The following is a 24,838-nucleotide window of genomic DNA, read 5'->3' on the forward strand; positions in this document are numbered from 1 at the left end:
GATTTATTTAGAGGTAGAAAGAATGGGCCACTCTCTCAAGACAGGGTAGCAAGGGAGAGCCCCCACTCCAGTGATCCACTATGGAGGCAGAATTGATCAGGTGGGATATGGAGAAGGATTGGGCAAAGGATGATGAGAGAGGGGAAGAAGACTGGATTTCTGGGTTCACGTGGTATTTCCATTAACCTGAGACAAGTAATGCCTTCTTTGGGAGGACCTTGGTGACTTTGAATTTGGTCGTATTGCTCGGGGCCCTGGAATTCAGGAAGGGGTAAAAGTTCGGGAGTCACGAGGCAGGGGAACATGTGTACAAACCCAGAATGAGCTTGTCCAGGAAGCGAGGACAAACCAGGAGGAGAATAGGAGTCCAGTGTAAGACTCGGAGGGAAATGAGTGTGTGGGATCATGGACGAGTCGGTGGAAAGTAGTGGGAGAGGGAAGAGGAGAAGCTGGCTCAGAAGCACAAGGCAAGACAGGTTGGTGGAACAGCACAGAGAACTGCGCAGGTGAGGTACCATGACCTTGTGGGTGCAGTCTTTTAGCACAGGTGTATCAGCCTTTGCTGCATATAACCTGCCCTTCAAACTTAGTACCCAATCTGTTCATGATTCTGAACAGTTTTTCTGGCCTGGGTCAGCTTGGCTGATCTCTGCAGTCACCTGGTGTTTCAGTTAGGGATGAATGGGTTTGGATGGCCCCACTCAATGGTTGGGGCCTCAACCTGTGACATTGGTGCTCTCATGACATGTGGGCTCTCATGATCCAGTAGACTAGCCCAGGCTTTGTCACATGGTGGTCTCAGGGCTCCGAAGAGTGAGAGAGGGCAGGTCGAAGGCACTTTCCAAGCCTCTGCTTGTTGTCAGCTCCAGTCCCACTGCATAGATCAGGCCATATAGACAAGCCCATAGTCAAGGGGTAGAGAAAAGAACCCCATCTCTTGGGAAGAAGTATAAAATACTGTGGCCATTGTTTTTGTTTTTGTTTTTGTTTTTTCAGTCTAGCATGAGAGGTATGAATTTCTGGTAACACTTGATAGGAGGAGATACTGGGTTCTTTGGCTCAATCATTTAAGGATTGACGATCATGAAAGAGCAACGTCTCCATGTCTAGGTGCGGAGATTATTTCAGTCCCACTCCAAGGGAAAACTGGAAGAAGTGAGGAGAAAAGCAAGACCACTCGTATTCACTGTATCAAGCTAAAGCAGTCACTGAAGAAATTATTGACACTCAGTTGAAAACTCAAACCTAGGTCCCCTCCCCTGAAAGCAGTGTCTGGTTTGCAGCAGTCAACACCTCAGTGCCATTCCTCATTGAAGACGATCAACAAGTAGGCATCAGTGCTGTCCTTGACCAGCACAGGATCCAGCCTGTGCCAAACACTTTATACCCATGAGCTGTTGATCTCCTCAAAAACCCTATAAAGTGCTGTCGCTGTCCCGGTTCTGTAGATGAGGAAACCCACTGTCAGATACGCCCAGTGTTGTGGCAGAACAGGTAGAGCCAGCACCTGTGAAGCCAGCATCCCCTATGGGCACCAGTTTGTGTTCATGCTGCTCCACTTCCAGTCCAGCTCCCTGCTGATGACCTACAGAAAGCAGCAGAAGATGGCCCAAGTATTTGGGCCCCTGCCATCCACGTGGGAGACCCAGGTGAAACTCCCAGCTTCAGCCTGGCCCAGCCCTGGCTGTTGTGGCCGTTTGGGGGGTGACCAGCAGGTAGAAGATTGCTTACTTATGTGCACTTTCTCTCTCCCTCCCTCCATAACTCTGACTTTGAAATAAATAAACAAATCTTACCAAAAAAATTTAAATGATTTGCCCAAGGGTATCTATTTAGTAAATGATAAAGACAGAAATAAACTAACCAACCCCTAAGGCTGCCAGGCCCCCCGACTCTGGGCAGCAGTAGCAAGTGTACACACGCACCCTGCAGCCCTGGTCATCCTCACCTTGAGTGTTATGCACACTGACCTGAGAGCTTCCTGCTGCCCAGGGTCCAGTCAGGCTCCTTCCTGCTAGTAAAACTTACCCATTCATCCAGATTCATTGACAGTAGATTCGTCTTAAAATATTGAGCCAATAGCATTTGTGTGGGGATGTTTTTGTTTTCGTTAAACTTGTAGACAGAGAGTCTAGACAGGTGCACACAATAAATTCTTTTTTTAATCCAGAACTCATTGTTCAGTATGAGTTTTGATTCATATGAGAAAGAATATGATACCCAGGGCAGCTTACAGTGATGGGAGTATTGATAACCATAAAAAGTTGGTTCCAGGAAAAGAAAAAATGTTGGTACTATTTTAGATATCACAAGGAGGCATTATCTTGCTCCATCTGGACAATTTTTGAAACTGGTTTTGGGATTTTTCCTATATTAACTAAAGTTAAAAAGCATTCACATGATAAAGGGTTCATAACAGTTCCATCGTAACAGTTTCTCTTTTAAGCAGTAAGGGCAATAAAGGGAGAAGAATAGTTGTCAGTTCCACCACACACCCCAGTTTTTTTAAAAAAAAATCTTTATTGAAGTACAATAGACATGATAAACAGCACATATTTAAGGTATACAATTTGATAAAATCTGACCTATATACACACACACCCATGGAGCCATCACCACAATCAGGATGAACAGAGCCGACACTCCCCAAAGCTCCTCTCCGCTGCCCTTGGAAGTCCTGCCCTCTCTCCTACCTGTCCCTCCACTGTCTCCAGACAACCATCATGCAGACTTCTATGGATTAATTTGCATTTTATAGAGTTTTTATGTGAATGGAATCACGTAGTATCCACTCTTTCCATCTGGCTTCTTTCACACAACATGATGATTTTTGAAATGCATTCATGTCAGTTGTGTGAGTAGTTCTTTCCCTTTTATTCTTTAAATTTTAAATAAGAAAAGGCAACACAGCTTGGTTTTTTTTTTTTTTTACTCTGAACTTGGGCCAAGACTATTGAAGTTACGTACGAATTGTACATTAACTAACTAATGGCAATGATGAGTTAATCTGTAACTTCATCTGTTAGCTGTTAACATGACCCCACCACCACTGCCAAACCTAACCTCCTCCTGACTGTCAGACCCTGCTCTTAGCCACGCTTTCTCCTAAGGCTAAAACTGAGGCAGGGCTGTGGTTCTGAGTCCTGGTTGGTCCCTGCCCTGCACTGTATCTGGGGATAACAGGAGAACAGCAGTGTGTGTTACCCTGTGAGCAGCAGAATGCAGGGGCTGGGCTTCCGTCAACTCGCTCTCTTACAAAGTTGAGTTCTGCAAATGCCCCTCATCCCACAAGCAGCAAACTCAGTGTGTTAGGGAAAAGACTCTTGTTACAAGAAGTACTCACTTTTTTTTTCCAGAGCTATTTATTTGAAAGGTAGAGTTAGAGACAAGGAGAAACACAGAGAGAGATCTTCCCTCTGCTGGTTCACACCCCAGATGCCGCAACAGCCAGGCTGAAGCCAGGAGCCAGGAACTTCATCCAGGTCTTCCACATGGGTGCAGGGGCTCAACTACTTGGGTCATCTTCTGCACTTTTCCAGGCGCATTGGCAGAGGGCTGGATCGGAAGTAGGATCCCAACATCACAGGAGGAGGCTTTACCGACCACGCCACAACACCGACCCCAGAAGTACTCCTATTAAGAATTATTGAGGGGTCGGCACTGTGGCTCACTTTGTTAATCCTCCGCCTGTGGCACCGGCATCCCTTATGGGCTCTGGGTTCTTGTCCTGGTTGCTCCTCTTCCAGTCCAGCTCTCTGCTGTGGCCCAGGAAGGCAATGGAGGCTTGGGCCCCTGCACCTACATGGGAGACCAGAAGGAAGCACCTGGCTCCTGGCTTCGGATCAGCGTAGTTCCGGCTGTAGCTCGATTTCGGGGGTGAACCAACGGAAGGAAGAACTTTCTGTCTCCCTCTCTTGCTATATAAAATAAAATAAAAAATAAATAAAAAATAAATATTGAATGAATTCAGTTGGCACATTTGGAATTTATACTTCTTTTCAATATTTATTTCATTTATTTGAAAAGCAGAGTTCCAGAGAGAGAGAAGGGAGAGACAGAAAAATCTTCCATCCACTGGTTCACTCCCCAAATGGCTGCAATGCCAAGGCTGTGCCCAGCCAAAGCCAGGCACTTCATCCAGGTCTCACATGTGGGTGGCAGGGGCCTAAGTCTTCCTCTGCTTTTCACAGGCCATTAGCAGGGAGCTGGATTGGAAGCAGAGCAGGTGGAACTAGAACCAGTACCCAAATGGGATGCTGACATGACCAACAGCGGCTTAACCTGCTGTGCCACATTAATGGCCCCTAAACTTCAAGACTCCATCTCTCTTCTAAGCTAACACAGTACCTGTCCACTAGCAAGTCCTTCAGTGTCAACCTTCCTTTAAATATATTTTGAGAGTTATTTTGGGAATGCTAACCCTGAATTCCCCTAAATTCTAGTTTTCTTCCCCCAAAACAGAAACTTGGACATTACAGAACACAATGGGCAATGAAGAGCTTGCAGGGCAGGGCCGACAGGATGCAGGCCACCCCTGTTGGAACGCCCTCCCCTGCTGCCAGCACACTCTGACTTCAGAGTGGCACTGCTTCCTTTGCAAATCTCTGTAGAGACTCAGATGGGCCACTGTCAAGGTCACTATTGCCTAGGAGACCCCTTTTGTCTCTGGGCGTAAGGACAGCAGTGACTTCAGCCGGTCTGCATGGGCTCCTGGGCTTAGTCTGCTGTCCCACCAGGGCCCATCCAGCAGGAACTCTGACCTCCAAAGGACATGGTCTGTGAGCCCTCTTCTGGATTCTGCCCACTGATCTTCCAAACGCCCCCGCCACCTAGCAGTTTGATTCCTGTAGCCTCAGAAGGATGCCAGCCAGGCCTGCCTGACAGCTGAGTGCTTCTGTAGCCAGTGTTGGCATGTTCTACCGTCGCCCACTTGCTCTCTGGGGTTACGCAGCGCTTGTAGTTTTCGCTGTCACTGCTTAGCCACAAGCCAGACTGCCAAAGTCCTGGATCTCAAAACAAAGCGTAAGCACCCTGGATCATGACCCGGCTCTCTTCCTGTTCTTCTTTTGAGACTTCCCCAACAGGAAAGACTCTGGGTAATTGATAGAGATTATCCCTGATTCCCTTAATGTAACCTTTTTACTCTTTCCTTTTCCTGGGATTAAACTGTTCTTTTGCAAGAAGTCCTTTTCTTAATGACACCGTCATTTACCTATTATTGACCAAAGGAAATGATCCAGCCCAGCTCCACTTTTCTGTGGTTCATAGTCCCGTTAGTCTCTTTCATTGTAATGACTTTTAAAGGCATTAACTGGTTTTTGTTTGGGTAGTTTTTTCTTCTTCTTCTTCCATTTTCTGCACTGTTATAGGCGATCAACCTATACTTTAAAATTAATCTGCTTTCCTGAAACAGTCACTGCCCATGTATTTGTTGTTGGCTATGCGTGTTAGTATTGAGTAGAGGCTTTAGAGCAAGGGCTCCCAGGCAGCGTGCCTATACCCTCGAGGTGTGCGGTTCATGGCGTAGCGAGTTGAGGTCTGGTAGGAAGTGGAGACACGTGGGCTTAGTCAGCAATCCCCGTCCCTCTCTCTCTCTCCCTTTCTCCTGGCTGTCCCGAGATCTTCCTCCCTTTCAGAATGCTGGCCTTTGGCTGTGCCCGTAGAGTCCCCAGGACCTCCATGAGAAGAGGAGCTGCTTCTTTTAGGACTAGGGTCCTTGGATACAGTTGTACCTTCATGGTAGACGCTCAAGAAATATTTGCTAAATTAATGAATCCTGAGAGAGGTAGTCGCCAGAAAGCACGTAGCCATGGGGCTGGGCACTGTACTGCATAAGGGAGCCCCTTACAGAGAAAATAAAATCGCAGATGGTGTTAGTAACAGTCAGTAGACCATAGCAGCTACGTGGATGCTGCGGACCAGGAACCAAACTGTGGCCGTGCCCTGAAGTTTCTGCAGTTGGACTGTAATGCAAAATCAGCAAGCAACCCAAAGCTGCCTTTTGTGAACCTTTCTCCTCCCTGCTACTTGGTGTGACCACAGGGCCAACCTCTCTGCCAGCACCTTCTGTGTCCAACTCCTGGGCAGCCCTTGCTTCCTCCTCATTCAGGTGGCCTGGCTTCCGTGAAGCCCCTCCTGACCACACTAGCCCATGGCATACATCACCCCCTCTCAGCCCCTCCCTTCCAGAGTGGCTTGGAGATCCTTTGAGGTGACTCCACATAGCTGAGCCCTTGATCCGTTCATTCCTGTGGTTGGTCTAGCTCCATTACTTTAACACTGTGAGCTGCATGCCTTCTACTTTGCACCAATGGGATTGTGAACCTAGGAGTCCCGAGTGCCAGTGACGCCTGCTGTTGCCGCCACAGCACTTGCAAAGCAGCAGTTGTTGGACCAAGGAAGGCCAGCCTGGTGCCTAGCCTGCTTTCCTCCCTCCCCTTCCGTCATTCTGAAAGTTCTTCATTGAGGGCTAGGGCTGGAATGCATATGGAAAGAAACATGAGTGTCAGGTTCAACACAGCCTTTGCCTGTTGGTCTGTAGGAGTGTGATCATAGCACTTGTTCTTTGAATTAGACACCAGAATATGGCCTTTATCTGGTTTAACTCATATTGTGTTTCACAGCCTAAGCCATGACATCACCTGCTGCCATCAGTATCCCCTCTCCTGTACCCTAGCCTCCATCACTGAAATTGCTCCAAATGGCAAAGCTGTCATGACTCGCTACAAAGAAGTAGATCTCAGTCAGGCAAGTTGACACCCAAGTTCTATCCTTGGTGAGTTAGCTCAGAATGTGTTTGAGGGCTTAATTCAAAAAAGCATGTGTTTCATAACGGAAAATGGGACTGGGATTCCCGTGGAATAGAAGACACCCCTCCCCAAGTCAGGAGGGACCCCTGCCATAAATCCCAAAAGCTTGGGATAGATGTTTGCACTTGTGCCTACAGCCGTGTCCCACCAGCGTTTGTGTGCCTGCTGGGTTCCGGTGCCAAGCTAAAAGCTGGTGACCAAGAGGATGCCTGAAGTAGTAGCTGCCCTGAACATCGTTGCTTGTGAGGGACCCAGACTTCTACTCTGGGGGATAGCTTTCCCTGGACGTCACGTAAAGCACAGTTGGGCTTGAGACGCCACTCAGTGTGCCTGCCTCTCACATCGGGATGCCTGGGGTTTGAGTCCTGGCTCTGCTTCGCATCCCAGCTTCCTGCTAATGCACACCCTGGGGGGCAGCCCGTGACAGCTTAAGAAGCTGAGTCCCTTCCACTAACATGGGAGACCCAGGATTGAGTTTCCAACTCCTGGCTTTATCCTCACCCAGCCCTGGCTGTTGTGGGAAACTGGGAAATGACCCAGCAGATGGAAGATCTCTTTGTCTCTCTGCCTTTCAAAAGAATCAAAAAATTCTTTTTCAAAAAGCACAATTGGTATATTGCCTTGAAAATATTTTTTATCTTTATTAAGAGGGCTTAAGTCTGAGCTAGAATAGCCTGAAGTGGTTTCTAGAAAACCAGAAGATTCTCCCAGAAAGGAATTTGAGCATTCTAGGAGTGGAAGAGCCACAGAGCTGATAGGTTGGGTAAAGAAGGGCATTCCCCGTGCACCATCGCTCCCTCTCTGACCTCCTCTGGGTCTTGGTCTTGTCGTTACCCATCTTGGCTGCACCTAAGAACCCATGTGAGGTGCTTGCAAACCTACAGAGGCCGGATCCTCCTCCAGCCTAGCTCCCTTCAAGCGGCCTCCATGGGGGAGTCAGCCCCTGTAGTGTTAGCCAGCTCCTCCCAGACCACTGACCACTTCTGCCTGCCCCGTGCCAGCCCATCGCTTGTCTGAGCTGCGACGTGCCCATGTGTGTATGAAGCAGAACACAGGCACAGCAGCTTCTAGAAGGTAAAGTCACTGAAAGTCTTGAATGCCTGCTGGCCTGCCTGCTGCACCTCCACTCCCTTTCCTGCACAGGCTCAAGGGAAGGACCCAGGACCCAAAGGCATACACACACAGTGTGTGCTGTGTTCATAGAAGGGAGCTGTGTATAGCATTTGTTCCTAGAGACTTATGATATGCCAGGTCTCTTCTCAATCCTCCAGCAAATGTGAGAGTACGTCCTGTTGTATCATCTGCATCACGCCGTGAGACGGAGCCAAATGGTCATCCTGTGCTCACAGACACAGAGCTGGGAAGGCAAGCCTCCGTGGCAGTGCCAAAAAGAGCCCGTCCATCCTCAGGTCACCTGCAGGCTCCGTCACTCCTCAAGGCCACCTTGGTGGGGTGTCATCAAACTGGCTGCACCCACATAAGAACAGCAGGGCTCAAGGGAGCCTTGTGGCTGCCTTTCTGCAGAGAAAGGGAATTTGGTCCTACTGCTGATATAAATGATTGTGGGGTGGGGTTAAAAGATCATGAGGAGGCCGGCGCCGCGGCTCACTAGGCTAATCCTCCGCCTAGCGGCGCCGGCACACCGGGTTCTAGTCCTGGTTGGGGCGCCGGATTCTGTCCCGGTTGCCCCTCTTCCAGGCCAGCTCTCTGCTGTGGCCAGGGAGTGCAGTGGAGGATGGCCCAAGTGCTTGGGCCCTGCACCCGCATGGGAGACCAGGATAAGCACCTGGCTCCTGGCTCCTGGCTCCTGCCATCGGATCAGCGCGGTGCGCCGGCTGCAGCGCGCCAGCCGTGGCGGCCATTGGAGGGTGAACCAACAGCAAAGGAAGACCTTTCTCTCTCTCTCTCTCTCTCTCTCTCTCACTCTCTCACTGTCCACTCTGCCTGTCAAAAAAAAAAAAAAAAAAAAGATCATGAGGACATGTTGTTCTTAAACTCTACCAACACAAAATCACAGATTAAGGGAGTCGCTACAGCAGGGCACGCAGGGAATCATTTTGACATAGCTTGGATTCTTAAAAAGTACAGAGGGTGAAAGCGATACTGTTTGGGAGCTTGCATTGGCCAGAATGGCAATGGACAATCCCACTCGAGAAGTGAAACCGCCTCTGACTAAGCAGGCATGAGCTTCCACGCTGCTACCCTGTACTAACATAGAGGGCAATCTCTCCTCCCGTGTCCCCAGGCAGAGCCAGGTGTAATACCTTGTGTTAGGCAGCTAGGGAAGAACATCCCTCCTTACTTTGCCCACTTTGTGTTGTCTGACTTCTGTAAAAGGACTCTTAGAGATGAAGCTCGGGTAAGATCCAAGCTGGCTGGATGCCCTCGTGGGCCTGGAAAACCTTCCCAGCTACTGGCGTTTCAAAAGGTTCAGTGCTCCGATTTCCCTATGTGCACACATCTCCATCATCCCTGGTTTCAGAAACTCCCGGGTAGGCCGGCGCCGTGGCTCAGTAGGCTAATCCTCCGCCTGCAGCGCCGGCACACCCGGTTCTAGTCCCGGTCGGGGCACCGGTCCTGTCCCGGCTGCCCCTCTTCCAGGCCAGCTCTCTGCTGTGGCCAGGGAGTGCAGTGGAGGATGGCCCAAGTGCTTGGGCCCTGCACCCCATGGGAGACCAGGAGAAGCTCCTGGCTTCAGATCAGCGCGGTGCACTGGGCCATTGGAGGGTGAACCAACGGTAAAGGAAGACCTTTCTCTCTCTCTCTCTCTCTCTCTCTCTCACTGTCCACTCTGCCTGTCAAAAAAAAAAAAAAGAAAAGAAACTCCCGGTTGAACGTGAGTATTGTTCTGGCCTGGGATTAGAGAGAGAGGCCTTGGTCAAGTGTCAGCTCTCTACTTGGTGGCTGAGCGACCATGGGCGAGGAAGGTAGCCTTTGGGCCCTCAACAGTAAAATGGGGATCAACAACACTTCTCTTGCCGAGTTGCAGATCCAGAACCACTTGAAAGCACCGGGTGCCTCGCCTGGTCCATTAATAGGTACTTCCCTCTTCCCTCTTGCAGCATCATGCTCTGGCCAGCGCAGCCCGTGACTGACAGGGGCCAGGGGCAGGACTGCTTTAAGGGTCCTGCTCCTTCTTTTTAAAGATTTCTTTATTAATTTGAAAGGCTGAATTAGAGAGAGCTCTTCCATCTGCTGATTCACTCCCCCAGATGGCTGCAACAGCCAAAGCTGGACCAGGCCGAAGCCAGGACCCTGGAACTCCATCAGGTTCTTCCATGCAGGTGGCAGAGACCTAAATACTTGAACCATCTTCTGCTGCTTTCCCAGGCGCGTTAGCAGGGAGCTGGTTAGGAAGTGGAACAGCCGGGACTCCAGCCATCACACACATGGGATGCTGGAGTCACGGGCAGTGGCCCCGAGGTCCTGATTCTAAAGCTTTGGCCACAGAGCGAGGAGTCCAAGGGGGAAGCCCCCTTACAAACCATTCTCGGGACCCACAACTCCCCAAGATGACCCTGCGCTGGCTTCCAAGCCCCTTTTCCAGGCCCCCTTTTGCAGACTGCACACTTCTGTCTTCCCAGAATGGGGAGCTGGAGCGAAAGCTTGGAGGCCAGGGTGTCCACCATACGTGTCTAAGCTCTGTCCAAGTGCAGGGTGGGCTAGGGGTCAGCCGTCTCCACTCTGACGTGCTCTGGTGACAGACTCCACAGAGTTCAACAAGTCTGACTTTCAGGTCTTTATGGAGGTCTCACTGTCAAGTTAGAAGGGTAGGCTGTGAGAGTATTCCCAAAAGTTCATGAAAAAATTAAATTAAAAGGTAAACTTTAGTTTGGTGCAAAAAATTTGAAATCCATGCCATTTTTTCATAATCTGTATTTTCCATGAATTTGTAAGACACACCCCCCCATCTTATTTAGTGGTTTTTCAACTTCTGTCCATCCCAACCCCCACAAATGTCAGGAGCAGGCCTGCCTCAGCATGCACAAATTCCTTCACCCAGATTACCATCCTCTTAATAAAAACAAGAAACTTGTCTAATCAAAATAATCCCTTGTTTCTTCAGTCAGTTTACCACTGGATTCAGGAATTCTCAGGCATCTTCCTTTGCCTCGTCTTAAGTGCTGTATGTGTGTGTGTGTGGGGGGGTGCTGCTTAATGACTTCTGGGCCCACCCAGTCCCCATGAATCAGGAGCGGGCTCAGGAATGTGCCCTGGCCAGTCACGCTGGAGGCCGCCTCCTGTACTTTTGAGTTAGATCAGTGGTTCTCAGCCCTACGTGAACTTTTAAAGTAACCGGGAGACTTTTGCTGTAGGACGTCCCATCCTTAGGGGGCGGGGCCCAGGCGTGGTTGGTTGCTATTGAAAATCTCCCCAGTGGACCACCGCTGAGAGCCAAGCCCACCTCCACCTCAGCAGCAAAGTGGGCTGGCTGCGGAGTCTTCAGCGTGAGCCCGATTCTGCCACCTAATTAACACTTGTTTATATTAATTAGTCACCATATGCATAGAAGGGGGTGGTCCTTTTTGAAGTTTCCAGTCGCTGACTTTATAAGATCTGGCCCGAAGTGAGGCTTCTGGGATCTCAACCCGAGATAATGGCTTCCAAGTCCTCCCCAGCTGCAGCCGCTTCCCCATCACATCCTCCGCCCCGCGGTATGGATGGGACCGTGAGGGTGTGGAGACGGGCTCTCCTGGGTTTGATGCTCCTTGTCCAAGGTGTTACAACAAAGAGGAGCATTGTGTTTCTTGGAACCAGTCTGAACGTCTGTGTTTGAGATTAAGATCTAGGGAAATGCGTTTCCGCTCGACACCCAGTAGTTTCTGGTTGTGAAAAGGGTACCAACCTGTGCCACGGCGCCGTGACAGGGCCGCGGACTCCAGCCTCTTCTGTCGGTTCCTTTAATTAGGAGAAATTAAGTGGGACTGCTACATATTTTGAGAATAAATAACACTGTTTAAACTTAGGCAGCCTTAACCACTAACTTAACCGCTGAGTGCTCGCTGCTACATGTCTCCTAAATAGATCAGCATAATCTTAGCCAGGACTTAAAATGCATCATCTTCGTTCCGGAGCTCAGAACCTGCAGCCGACGGGAGCCTTTGGAGGCTTAATGACTTTAATTATGGCGAGAAATATCTTCTCCCGGTGGGGAGGGGCGCGGCTGGCGGAGCGAGCGAAGGAGGGGAGGGCCGGATGGGGGCCTGCCTCCAAAGTCCAGCCTGCTGGGGGCGGGGCTGCATGAAGTAGCAGGGCTGGGGGAGAAGAGGGACCCTGGCTTGGGAGGAGCTGGGAGGCAGGGGGTAGAAAGGGAGGGGCACAGGGAAGGGGGGGGGGCAGCCGCCAGGGGGAGCTGGGGGGGGGGGCTTGGCCGGAGGGCCTCAGAGTTCTGAGCTGTGTTTGTGGCTGTGTTGCTTTGATCTCCTGCCAGGGAAACCTGGAAGGTCAGGCCGGGCTGCAGCCAAGCCCTGGAGCGAGGAGCCGGGTGGAGCGGGCAGCGCTGCACCACGCACCCTCCCCTGGGCAGTGAGCCACCCAGGCCTCCCCCCCACACCCCTCTTTACCTCTTTGTGGTGGCCGTTTGAGGCAAGGGATTGAAAGCTTCCAGTCGCAACAGTAAAGCAGCCCAGTGCCCTTGCAGACTTAGTGAAATCACACTTGGACATGCAGCAGATAATTTACAAGATAGGTGGCTTTTTTTTTTTTTTAACAGCCTTTCTCCACCTACCCCAGCTCCTAACACACATCCCCGCCCCCCCAGCGCCAATTCCCCCAGGAGCAGCAGGTGATCGCTCTGTGTGAGGCTGCAGTTTGCCTCCCCACTTCTAACACCACCACCCCCGCCTTCTTGGCACCAGGATTTTCTCCCTGGTTACCCATGTGCTCTGGTGTGTGACCTCATTTCCTGTGGAATGAAAGGTTTCTGTCGGAAAACAGGGCCCTCCGTGAGACAGGCCTTTGCGAGCCCCCTTGCCTGGCAAGAGTGTCCCGTGTCGTGCGGTGACTCATGCTTCAGGGAACAGCAGCTGACCAGAGTGTTCAAGAGCCTGGTGCCTGGGTGGCCACTACTAAGTGAGAAACTTAGGGAGGAGGAAAGGAAAAAGTGAGGAGCGAGGGTTTAAAATCCACTTAGCGGCCTCCAGAGGAAGGGGCATAAAAGGCCCCTGCGAGCCCCTGGTGTTTGCACTGGGGTAGGACCTGCCAGGAGAGACCCGTGGGCGTCGGGCGTGGCTGTTCCCCCGGGGACTGGCCGCTCTGTTGGTCTCCATTGGTGTCACTGGCCCCCCGCCCCTCCCTGACCACAGGAGCAGGCTGGGCCACAGCAACAGAGGCAGAGCTTGTTGTCCCCTTGCATTTCTGTGGGCTCACGCCTTAGGTGCTTTGGTCTCCCGCCACCCCCAAGTGAGGTCATCATTGGGTTTTGGGAGTTTTGAAGCCATGTGGGATCTGCTGCCAGTCCTCCCCTGAGAGCCAAGCTCCAGGTCTTTGCCCCAGGCTGGAAGGGCAGGCCAAGGTCCACACTTTCCCGGGCAGAGACCCACTTGGTATGGCCACATGGCTCCACAGGTTGCAGGCGGGAGAAAAGCCAGGGTCCGCTGGTGATGGCTGGAGGGAGCAGGAAAAATCCATGCCTGGTACCGTCTGAGCCTGGGGCCCGGGGTAGTCACTTGGCTTTGCCGTGGGGGAAGTTCACAGTCCTCCAGAGAAGACAAGGAGCCAATGCTGCAAGGGTACAGCCTTGTTTTCCAAGAGCTTTGACATCCAGAGATGAGCACGCAGCCTGGTAAAACAATCCACAACGAGGCAGGGCCACTATGAGTGCCTGGGCTTGAGCCTGGCCAGAGACGTAATGCCTGCCCGCTTAAGAATCAACCACCGAAGACCCAGCCGCAAACACAGCAGAAGTGCCGCAGTTAGTAAGAAACCAGGTACTGAAACACTGGAGGGCGAGAACTACTTAATTCCGAGAAGATCTAGTAGAGAACAGACCTTTCTCAGTGTAAGAGTCAAAGGAACCCGGAGGGAGCAGCAGGTGGCCAGGACTGAGCCACCATCCGTGTTCTCGGTAGCAGGGCCCAGTGTGCCCCATGTAGACCCCTAGGGCAAAAACGATCCTTTTTCATTTTGCTGCAAACATATCTTGGCCATTTACCTTGTGCCAGCCCTTTTGCTGGATTCTGGGAATTCAGCAGGAAAGCCAACACACTGGCTGCTTTCAAGTGAGGGAAGCGTTTTAAGGAACTGTTCCAGCGTGATGCCGTGCAGTGCAGCAATAAGGCCGCAGGGAATCCCAACTGTCAGAGGAGTAACACCGGTACCTAAGCCCAGTGAGAAACGGAAGATGTGAAGATGAGCCAGTAGGGGGCGGTGTTGCGCATGCTTCGGTGGAGAAGAATCCAGAGAACTGATAGCCCGGTGTAGGTTAGGCTGGGGGCTGAGGTGTTCAGTCTGGAAGTGATCTGCCGGCCAGGGGTGGGGGTAGAGGTGGGGGTGGGGGTGTCAGATCTTAGCCTAAGAGCAGATCCTTCTGTTGCTGTGTGGAGTCCCCAGGAGCACATGGGCTGGGCTGGGCTGGGCTGGGGAGTCCCCAGGGAGGAATATTCTGACTCACAAGGTGACAGGGTGACAGCTATGGGGATGGGGCCAGCGCTGTGGTGCAGCGGGTTAACACCCTGGCCCGCAGTGCCAGCATCCCACATGGGCGCTGGTTCGAGACCTGGCTGCTCTACTTCTGATCCAGCTCTCTGCTATGGCCTGGGAAAGCAGTGGAAGATGGCCCAAATCCTTGGGCTCCTGCACCCATGTGGGAGACCCGGAGGAAGCTCCTGGCTCCTTGCTTCAGATCGGCGCAGCTCTGGCCATTGCAGCAAATTGGGGAGTGAACCAGCAGATGAAGGACCTCTCTCTCTCCCTCTCTCTGCCTCTCTTCTCTCTGTAACTCTGACTTTCAAATAAATAAAATCTTTAAAAAAAAAAAAAAAAAGAAAAGCAGTGGATGGATTTGGTAAACAGAATCAGCACAACTTGGAAAACAGTTGAGTAGAAGGGGGAGGGGCAAAGGACTGCAGTACTGGGGTCCGGCATTGTGGCGGCGCTGGCATCCCATATGAGCGCTGGTTTGAGTCCCGGCTGCTGTACTTCCGATCCAGCTCCCTGCTAATGCACCTGGGAGAGCAGCAGGAGATGGCCCAGGTGTTTGGGAGACCAGATGGGAAAGACTCAGATGGAGTTCCTGGCTCCTGGCTTCTGCCTTGCCCAGCCCTGGCTGTTGGGGCCATTTGGGGAGTGAACAGCGGATGGAAGCTCGCTCTCTCTGGTGTTGCCCACCACCACCACTCTGCCTCCCAAATAAATAAATTAAATCTTTAAGTAAATAGAAAGGCTACAAGTTTGACTCAGTCTCTCTGCAAGGAACTGAGGTCAGCTCCTAGAGGAAGGATCCCAAAGTTGTAAGAGTAAATATTGCTTAGGCCGGTGCCGCGGCTCACTAGGCTAATCCTCCGCCTTGCGGCGCCGGCACACCGGGTTCTAGTCCCAGTCGGGGCGCCGGATTCTGTCCGGGTTGCCCCTCTTCCAGGCCAGCTCTCTGCTGTGGCCAGGGAGTGCAGAGGAGGATGGCCCAAGTGCTTGGGCCTTGCACCCATGGGAGACCAGGAGAAGCAGCGTGCTGGCCGCGGCGGCCATTGGAGGGTGAACCAACGGCAAAGGAAGACCTTTCTCTCTGTCTCTCTCTCTCTCACTGTCCACTCTGCCTGTTAAAAAAAAAAAAAGTAAATATTGCTTGAAGGGTAGGGCCGTGGCAAGACCCCATGCGCCATCAGCCTGATCAAGAAGTGACCCCAGATATCTGGGTCAGTGTGCTCTGCTCTGGGAGTAGCTGCACAGGTAACTTGGGGATCCAACCTGAAGCAGAATCTTGATGCCAAGTCATGGGAACCAAGCCCTGGGACCCCGCCATTCTCCACAGTCACAGTTCCTGCCCCCGGGGTCAAGCTCCCACGGGTGAGTGTATCCCAGGAGAGCACCAGCTGACCAGTCACTTGGGTAAGAACAGAAGTCCTCCGCGTCCTCCTCCCGCGGGACAGTGGCAAGTGTGTTCCTGCAGATGCTTCCGGAAGGTCCTGGATGGTATCTACTTCCCTGGGACGCCGGCACACAGTTGGTTGTCAGATGGAACTTGCATAATGAAATGTCTTCCTGCCAGTAACTGTCCCATGTAAATTGCAAGTGTGCATATTGTTTAGTGATTGGTTTTTCTGATTAAAATGTAGATCTTCCACCACATCCTGTAGTTTCATACCTGTGAGAGGGAGGAGAGGAACAAGTTAAAGGGATGAAACTGCTCACACCTTGGCAAACTGACCACCATGGGGTATTGGGCCCCGAGACCCCCTCCTTAAAGAGAGGGTTACAGGACAAAATAAATAAAAACAATTCTGTATCCAAAAAAGTTTGGGATGCAGGATAGATGATAGACGGATAGACAGACAGATGGAAGCTTCTACCATGTGAATGTGCTCTGTACATCATAACCCTAGAATATGCAGCACTTCTCAAAAGAGACTGACCACGCTCTCTTACATGCGCTTTGGGAAATGCCACTATAGAGACATGAGATACGTGATCCCACGGTCTTAATTTCTTACCCATTTGCTTTTGCAACCAAACTCCCCAGCCGCGTCACAGAGGTCCGTGCCAGCCTTGCAGAGGCTCAGAGGACCAGGCTCTGTGACTCCACAGCTCTGCTTGCTGAGCCCTGCTGTTTGTGTGTCCCCAGGGCTTAGCACACGGAGTAACTGACTAATGACTACTGTTGGACAGCTAAATTAATAAATGGCAATACAAATGGCATTAAACCCTGTCCGCGCCTACTGTGTTAATTAGTTGAATATGGACCGTGCCCAAGGCAATCTGCTTTGTTAGGCTTTATGGGGTGTACGAATGTGGTCGGGAAGATCTACCTCCTTGAAGTCTCTCTTAGACTCCGGAGATGTGTGCCTGCAACCCAGGTGACGTGTTTATGGGTAGGACATGGATATCTATAGACTGAGCAGGGCCACTCGCGGCTATTAAGGTCAGAGGCCGCCAGCATGTGAATACGAGGACATGCAGGTAGCGCACCACGCCTGTGGAGCGGCGTTCGGTAAGCCCTGGGAACAACCCATGCTGTGGCTGCCAGGAAGGAGGGACGTTCTTCCACAGAAGCACTTACAATTCTGTTGAGTTAAGGGGAAAAGTAGAGGATACAACAGTCTACATCCAGTGTGTTTTAAATATTTGGCTATGTGTGTAATGCATATGCATATTATTTTTGCTATATGGGCTAAAAAATGAAAAGATATAAACCTTGCTGTTAAGTTAAAAAGCTGGGATGATGAAGGTGGCAGATGAGTTATTGTCTGCTTTCAATTTTGAAACTACTTTAAATGCTTTCACATCTAGACGTTTTACTCTTCTGCTAGCCAGAAACATTCAAGATAATCATAGTTTTAGGGAAAACGTATTTCCCCCCAAAAGTGGTAGCAACAAGAGGCGATCCTAAGAGCTGTGGGAGCTCAGAGAAACAGAAGACATCCTCTGGCTAAGAAGCAGCAGTGTGTTCATGGAAGGGATTGCACATGAACTTGACCCTGAGGATCAGCAGGGTGGGGGGATGAACTCATCTGGAGTATCTCCTGCACATGAAGCATCATTCTCCTAAGGAGAGTCATCCTCAGACAGACTTACTTCTCCCTCCCTGCCAGCTCACCAACAGGCCACCTTACCCAGAAGTGAACTCTGTTGACAAATTTGTCTTGTATTATCTGTGCATCCTAGCCTGTTGTTAATGCAGAGTTGGTGTGTTAGTTAATTTGGATGCAGATAAACAGTCATCAGTGCACAATTAGGTAGGTATACAAGGAGAGGCATTAAAATCATGTGGTTTGTGTTGGGATTTTTTTTTTTTTTTTTGACAGAGTGGACAGTGAGAGAGAGAGACAGAGAGAAAGGTCCTCCTTTTTCTGTTGGTTTACCCCCCAATGGCCGCTGCGGCCGGTGCTGATCCGAAGCCAGGAGCCAGCTGCTTCTCCTGGTCTCCCATGCGGGTGCAGGGCCCAAGCACTTGGGCCATCCTCCACTGCCTTCCCGGGCCACAGCAGAGAGCTGGACAGAAGGAGGAGCAAACAGGACAGAACCGGTGCCCCGACCGGAACTAGAACCCGGGGTGCCGGCGCCACAGACGGAGGATTAGCCTATTGAGCCACGGCGCCAGCGACATCTCTGTCTTAAGGATATTGGATATAAAAAGCCAAGATTTAGTCAACATATTATGAAGTGTTATTATTAACAATTATATTAATTAATCATTAACATATCAAATATGAGTGAGAAGATTAAAGCAGATTAAGGAACATATATCACAGCTATTAAAAATATTTACCGGGGCAGGGTCAGCATTGTGGGGCTAGCAGGTTAAGCTGCAGCTCGCAATGTGGCATCCCATGTTGGAGCACAGGTTCAAGTCCTGGCTGCTCTAACTCTCTGCTAATGCTCCTGGGAAAGCAGTGAAAGATGGCCCAAGTGCCTGGGTCCCTGCCACCCACATGGGAGACCCAGATGGAGTTCTGGGTTCCTGGTTTCAGCCTGGCCCAGCCCCGGCTGTTGTGGCTATTTGGAGAGTAGACTAGCTGATGGAAGTGCTCTCTCTCTCTCATTCTGCCTCTCAAGTGATGTAAAAATAAATCTCAGAAAGATATTTACAGGGGCAGGCATTTAGCCTAGAGGTTAAGGTGCCCATGTGCCATACTGGAATGCCTGAGTTCAGCACCCAGTTTCAACCCCTGACTCCAGCATCCTGCTACTTCAAACCCTGGGAGACAGTGGTGCTGGTTCAGATGGCTGGGTTCGTACTACCCACGCGGGAAAGCTGGATTGAATTTCTGTCTCCTGGCTTTGGCTCAGTCTATTTGTGGGCATTTGGGAATGGACCAGTGGATGGGAGCACTCTCGATCACGCTCTCTCTCTCTCTCTCTCTGCCTCATAGCTTAAAAAAAAAGTTAATTAAATATTTACAAAAGATTTTAGTAACTTGTTGGAAATAAGTAAAAAGGAGAATATGGGCACAGGCATTGTAGCACCGCCAGTTGAGCCATTGCTTGTACCACCTACATCCCGTATCAGAGGGTCAATTGAGTCCCAGCTGTTCCACTTCTGATACAGCCCCCTGTTAATGCATCCTGGTAGGAAGCAGATGATGGCTCAAGTCCTCGAGCCCCTGCCACCCATGTGGGAGTCCCAGATAGAGTTCTAACTGCCTGGCGCTGAGCTGGCCCTGCCTTAGCTGTTATGGGCATTTGGAAAGAGAACCAGCAGATGGAAGATCTCTCTCTCTCTCTCTCTCTCTCTCTCTCTCTCTCTCTCTCTCTCATTCTGACTTCCAACTAGATGAAAATAAACATTAAAAAAAAAAAAAAAACAGAAAATGCAGTTGTATTCAATAGAGGCAAAGGGGCAGCTGCTGCTAGGAAGGCTTCGTGTGTCAGAACTCCATCGAAGGCTGAAGACACGTGCCTCCATATTAACTCTAATAGTCCCAACTTCCTTGCTTATCCTGTGGTCAGGAATTTGGGACAAGAGGATTTTCCATCACATTTCGGGTTGTTTCCTATTAGGATGGCATTTCGTCAGCATTTTCCTACAATACAGGCTGGACACTGGGGACACCACGTTCAAGTGCTTGCTTGAGAACAGGTGAAAATGCCTACAGGCCACCTCGGCCACAGTTGAAAACACAGAGCCTGTGCCCCAGAAGCTCGGGCAGTAAGTCCAGGGGTGAGTCTGAGCCCACACCCGGGACCATGCCAGGTCTACTCCTGAGTGGGTTTCCTGGCAAGGGCTTTATGTCTCACTCCTGCAGAGGGAGGGAGGGGACCGTTCCCATCAGAATGCCCCGTGTGCACTGGCACACAGTAGCTGCAGTCATGTGGCAGAAGTACTTCTTCACACAAAGCCACAGCCATGGTCAGGAAGCATTGTCCTTTCACCAGCAAAAACCCCGGAGTCTGGTCCCAGGCAGGCTTGTTTTCATTTGTAATGAACGTTTTAGACTGTAGGGGTGTGACAAGTGCCAACTGCAGCAAGATCCTGTCTTCTAAGGGTGGAAATTTTGTGTTTTGCAGAGCATATTTGTATGTGCACACAGTGTTTGCCCTTGTGCTACCTGTCTCGGGGTCCTGCACCCCCAGAACAATAACTAAAGGCCCACGACACACTTTTATTCTACATTCTGCAGCCAGGCTCCGGCCACCTGCTGACTGGGGCGGCCAAGCGCTCAGGGATGTGGTGTCTCTGTGGCCAGGGATGAGGCGATGGGCGTGCAGGGCTCAGCAAAGCAGGAACTGTGGCTGCTTTCAAGAGGCTCTGCCAAGACCTGCACCTCTTTCCTGCTGTCCCACCCTTCTCTTGCCCTTGCGTCGGCTCCGGTCTGTGCACAGTTTTTGGGGGTAACTAAACTCCAGCTGCAGCCCGGTGCACCAGTGATCTTCATGTAGCCACATCCATCAGACTGCAGCTTTCCCATCCTTCCATGGGAAAAGCCTTACCTGGAGTTTTAGACACAGCACGTGTGACTTCATAAAGACAGGGTTTCTGGTGGTCGCAACACTGGTCATCTTGGGGCCACCATTGTACAGTGGGTGAAGCTGCTGCCTACAACACGGGCATCCCGTGTCGGAGCACTGCTTTGAGTCCTGGCTGCTCCATTTCCAATCCAGCTCCCTGCTAATGCGCCCAGAAAGGCCACAGAAGGTGGCCTAAGTGGTCGGGTCCCTGCCACGCACGTGAAAGACCCAGGTGACGCTCCTGGCTCCTGGCTTTGGCCTGACCCAGCTCCAGCTGTGGTGGCAATTTGGGGAGTGAACTTACAGATGGAAGATTTTTCTTTGTCATTCTATCTTAAAAAAAAAAAAAGAAAAGAAAAGAAAAATCCCTAATCATTTAACTAGGGCTTAGCTTCGTTTAGAAAATTAATATTCTGGCCCATGCTTCACTAAGTTAGACAGTAAATCAAGGAATTAGCTTCATTGTTTTTTTTTTAACCTGAAGATATGGGACAGGAGGGAAAGTTTGACCAAGAATTGCTGTGTGTTTTTTAAATTTGCTTTGAGAACAGTATAAAAAGAATACCACTTTCTAAATGTGCACTATTCACAGCCTATCAAGTCCTAAGACAGCTCTGGTTTTGTTTTTCTTTTCTTTTCTTTTTTTTTTTTTTTTTAAGATTTATTTTATCTACTTGAGAGGCAGAGTTACAGACAGACAGAGGGAGAGATAGATAAGTCTTCCATCTGCTGGTTCACTCCCCAAATGGCCACAACCATCAGGGTTGGACCAGGCCAAAGCTAGGACCAGTAGCTTCATCTGGATCTGCCATGTGGGTGGCAGGAGCCCAAGCATTTGGGCCATCTTCCACTGCTTTTCCAAGCTCATTAGCAGGGAGCTGTGTTGGTAGGGGAACAGCAGGGTCTCAAACCAGCACTCCGACATGGGTTGCCAGCACTGCAGGCAGTGGCTCAGCCCCTGCTCCACAACACTGGCCCCCAGGCCAGCTCTTGATCAATTCCTGCGTTGACTCCCCTCCTGCCCAATCCTGGTATGTACAGAAAATACAGACTTACCTCAATACCAGCTTACATTAAATGCAATAATTAAAATAAAGCCACTGTGAGAATTAAGAGTTTTCTCAAACGCTCTCTCTCTCCTCTCCCTCTTTCTGTAACTCTTTCATTTTTTTTTAAAGATTTATTTATTTATTTGAAAGTCAGAGTTACAAAGAGAGAGAAGGAGAGACAGAGAGGTCTTCCTCTCTGGTTCACTCCCCAATTGGTTGCAACTGTGCCGATCTGAAGCCAGGAGCCAGGAGCTTCTTCCCAGTCTCCCACAGGGGTGCAGAGACCCAAGGACCTGGGCCATCTTCTACTGCTTTCCCAGGCCATAGCAGAGAGCTGGATCAGAAGTGGAGCAGCCGGGTCTCGAACCGGCGCCCATATGGGATGCTGGTGGTGCAGGCCAGGGCATTAACCCGCTGTGCCACAGTGCCGGCCCCACTCTGGCTTTCAAATAAATAAGTCTTTAAACAGCAACAACAACAAAGATCTGAGCGTACGTTCCCCATGGGAGCTGCTGGATGTGCCTGATCCTGGAATGGAAGCCAAAGGAAGGAACGAGAGCTCCTAAATCTGCCCTGGATTGCTGCTCCTCGGGGCTATTGTGCACTCAGGTGCCACCTGCACATCGCAAGCACCTCCCCCCTGTTAACTCGGGACAGCAGCAGAGCTAGGAACCCCTGCTAGGATTCCCTCCGGACCCCTAAGAGCACGCCACTGATCAAACAGGATGGGGCGGGCCGTCCGCAGAGACTCGATTCAGAAAGTCCTCTGCTGGATAGAACAGGTTGTGCAGCGCAGCCTGCAGGAGATTCAGCCGAGCTGGTTTTGTTGAAAAGCTGTGGGATGATGCTGCCCTCTAGTGGGCGAGCAGAGCCATTGGTCTTGCCGCGTTGCTGTTAATGCTGCTGTCTTAGGTGGAGTCAATGTAGGGGGGTTTTTCCTGTAGAAGGAATTTGGATTTTCTTCTCTGTCAAACCCTCTGGCTTTGTCAAACCCTACTGACTCTGTTGGCCTCTGACCTTGGCCATCATTTGTCCATGTTAAAGAAGGGTAGTTTTCCTGTTCCTCACCTGCACGCAAATGCGCGCGCACGCACACACACACACACACACACACACACACGAGGGGTCACTTCCCTAACAAGATCCCGGCTCCTAAAACTGAAGGTGGATCTTACGTCCTGTTCTTCCACAGCGTCTTCCCTGTGGTCCACTTAGGTGCCGTGAAGTGAGACGTTTGATGGGGATAGAAAGGAATTCTTTCCCACTACCCCCGCCCCAGAAGAACCCTATCCCTCCTCGGCTGTTCCTAAAACAGCCTAATCTCCCCTCTCTGATCTGCAGTCCCTCCAGTGGCTGGATCACCCGAGCCCCTCGGATGGCTGCTAGAACTCCGTCTCCTGGGCCCGACTCCAGCCCCGCTGAATCAGCCTCTGTGGTTTGAGCGAGGAACTCTGCTTTACAAACTTCCCAAGTGGTTTTTGATGTGCAGCCAGGTTCAGCAGCCAACTGCGCTAAATCCCCATTTACAGTTCTTTCTCGGAGCTACTCCCCCCGCCCCAGCCCCGGCCCCCACGGTGTCTCCAAAGGTCTTCAGCTTGTGTCACTTATTAAAACAGACCATTCAGAGATGGTCAGCACACTCTTCCAGCCGGGTGACATGGGAAGGAGGAAGGGACCACAAGAGACAGACCAGTGGCTGACGGGGCAGGCTGTCGATCTGCGGTTTGTTGGTGACATTTGGTCTGGTGGCAGAGGCCAAGGCTTACTCACCACCCGATGCCTTACTTTCACCCAAGTGAGAGGTTCTCAGGATGATGGTACAAGACAGGGGGCCTTGTTCCCTATGAACAGACGGGAAAGTAGGTTGATTTGCCCCTAGTCGCATGAGTTGGCCAACCGCTGGCTTCTGCACCCATGCTCCGGCCCGACTCCCAGGGCCACCTCCAGGGAGGGGAGAGGACCAGCATTTCCAACCTGCTCTCTTTCCGTCCCACCAGGCCAAGCGTGCAGTGCAGCGTGGAGCTACTGCAGTCATCTTTGATGTGTCCGAAAACCCAGAAGCCATCGACCAGGTAAACCCATCAGGCCATGCCGGTGCCCAGGTCTCCCTGAGAGGGCCACCCCTTAGCTGTCTCGGGGTGGCCGCAGTCATTTCTCCATCATCTCGGCTAGACACCCCAGAGAGGTTAAGAGCCAGGGAGTTTGGGGGGGATAGGGAGCATTTCCAAAGCCCCCTGGGGGCCTTCCACCTCACCCCTCTGGGAGCTGCAAGGCTATAAGTCTTGAGGATTTTGAGAATTTCCCTGCGGTGTTTAGCGGCCTTTTCCTGCAGTCTGTCTGTCTGTCTCTCTCTCTCTCTCTCTCTGGTTTCTCGAAGTAAGTGCATCTTCTAAGCACAGCCCCCTGTTCTCCCGCAGCTGAACCAGGGCTTGGAGGACCCGCTCAAGAGGCCGGTGGTGTACGTGAAGGGCGCCGATGCCATCAAGCTGATGAACATCGTGAACAAGCAGAAAGTGGCCCGAGCCAGGATCCAGCATCGCCCGCCCCGAGTGAGCCCCGCGCCGGCCAGCCTGCGCCTGGCACCCTCTCTGCTGCTACCCCTTGGGGCTCGGCACTTGGGGCCTTTGTGCCCGTCCTTTTCTGTCTAAAGTGCTGGCCTACCCCCAGGCTCCCGCAGGTCTGGCTCAGCTACTGGCCAGCAAGCTAGGGAGAAATCGCCCCCACAGTCTTCGACGTGAGCTGTCTGCACGGTCCTCCTAGGAGCATCATTGAGGCTAAGGTGCCGCCGGCGTCTTCCGCCTGGGGTCCCCTGTGACAGCCTCGTGGCCTCCTTTCTCCTCCGTCTCGTCCCCTCTGAAGGGCATACACAGGCCAGCACTCAGCACCCCCGCCTGCTCCTTCCACTTGCCCTCGAGGCTCACCGGGAAGGCCCGGACTTGCTTTTCCCCGCAGGGTTAAGGGTGCGGAGCGGAGCTCCCTCGTGTGAAGTTAGCTTTCACCCGGGATCGCCTCTTGGGGCTCGTGAGCTGTGCCGAGGAGACTCTGCCGTCCGTCACCTGTTGGTCGGCATCTTTTGCCCAAACCTCGGGCTGGAGGATTCTAGAAACACAGGACAGGTGCCCCATGCACACTGCCTCTCCCGCCCGCGAACACTGGGATGGTTCTGCCGCCTGCCCCGGGGGTCTGAACACGGATGCTCCCAGTTAGCACCCCCCCCCGCCCTGCCCTGCCCCACCTCGCCCCGGGCTCCATGCCTGTCCCAGGTGAGGTGGCGTCTGTGTTTAGGGAGACAGGGTGCTGTGAGGAGAAAGAACTGAAACCACAGGGAGTTTCCAGAAGGACCGACTTGCAGGCCACTTTTTCAAGGACCAAAAAAAA

General features: G+C 51.6%; 1 protein-coding gene, 1 long non-coding RNA gene and 1 other non-coding gene across 3 annotated transcripts in view; 2 read left to right on the plus strand and 1 right to left on the minus strand.

Annotated features, from left to right (window-relative positions):
- The window catches only part of ZNRF3 (zinc and ring finger 3), a 171,205-nt gene that overhangs the window by 135,493 nt on the left and 10,874 nt on the right, over window positions 1–24,838 (plus strand). Inside the window, exons 3-4 of the mRNA XM_051826646.2 lie at window positions 23,458–23,532; window positions 23,878–24,009. Of these exons, the coding sequence (XP_051682606.2) occupies window positions 23,458–23,532; window positions 23,878–24,009 (207 nt within the window). The remainder of the gene's footprint in view (window positions 1–23,457; window positions 23,533–23,877; window positions 24,010–24,838) is intronic.
- LOC138847377 (uncharacterized) lies at window positions 1,549–20,770 on the minus strand. Its single transcript, XR_011385142.1, has 2 exons — window positions 12,374–20,770; window positions 1,549–11,708 (listed from the first exon to the last, which is right to left on the minus strand). It is a non-coding gene; the product is annotated as an uncharacterized lncRNA (long non-coding RNA).
- LOC127484775 (small nucleolar RNA SNORA40) lies at window positions 2,081–2,216 on the plus strand. Its single transcript, XR_007911985.1, has one exon. It is a non-coding gene; the product is annotated as a small nucleolar RNA SNORA40 (small nucleolar RNA).

The sequence above is a fragment of the Oryctolagus cuniculus genome, chromosome 21 (genome assembly GCF_964237555.1).
Source record: "Oryctolagus cuniculus chromosome 21, mOryCun1.1, whole genome shotgun sequence".
Taxonomy (NCBI): domain Eukaryota; kingdom Metazoa; phylum Chordata; class Mammalia; order Lagomorpha; family Leporidae; genus Oryctolagus; species Oryctolagus cuniculus.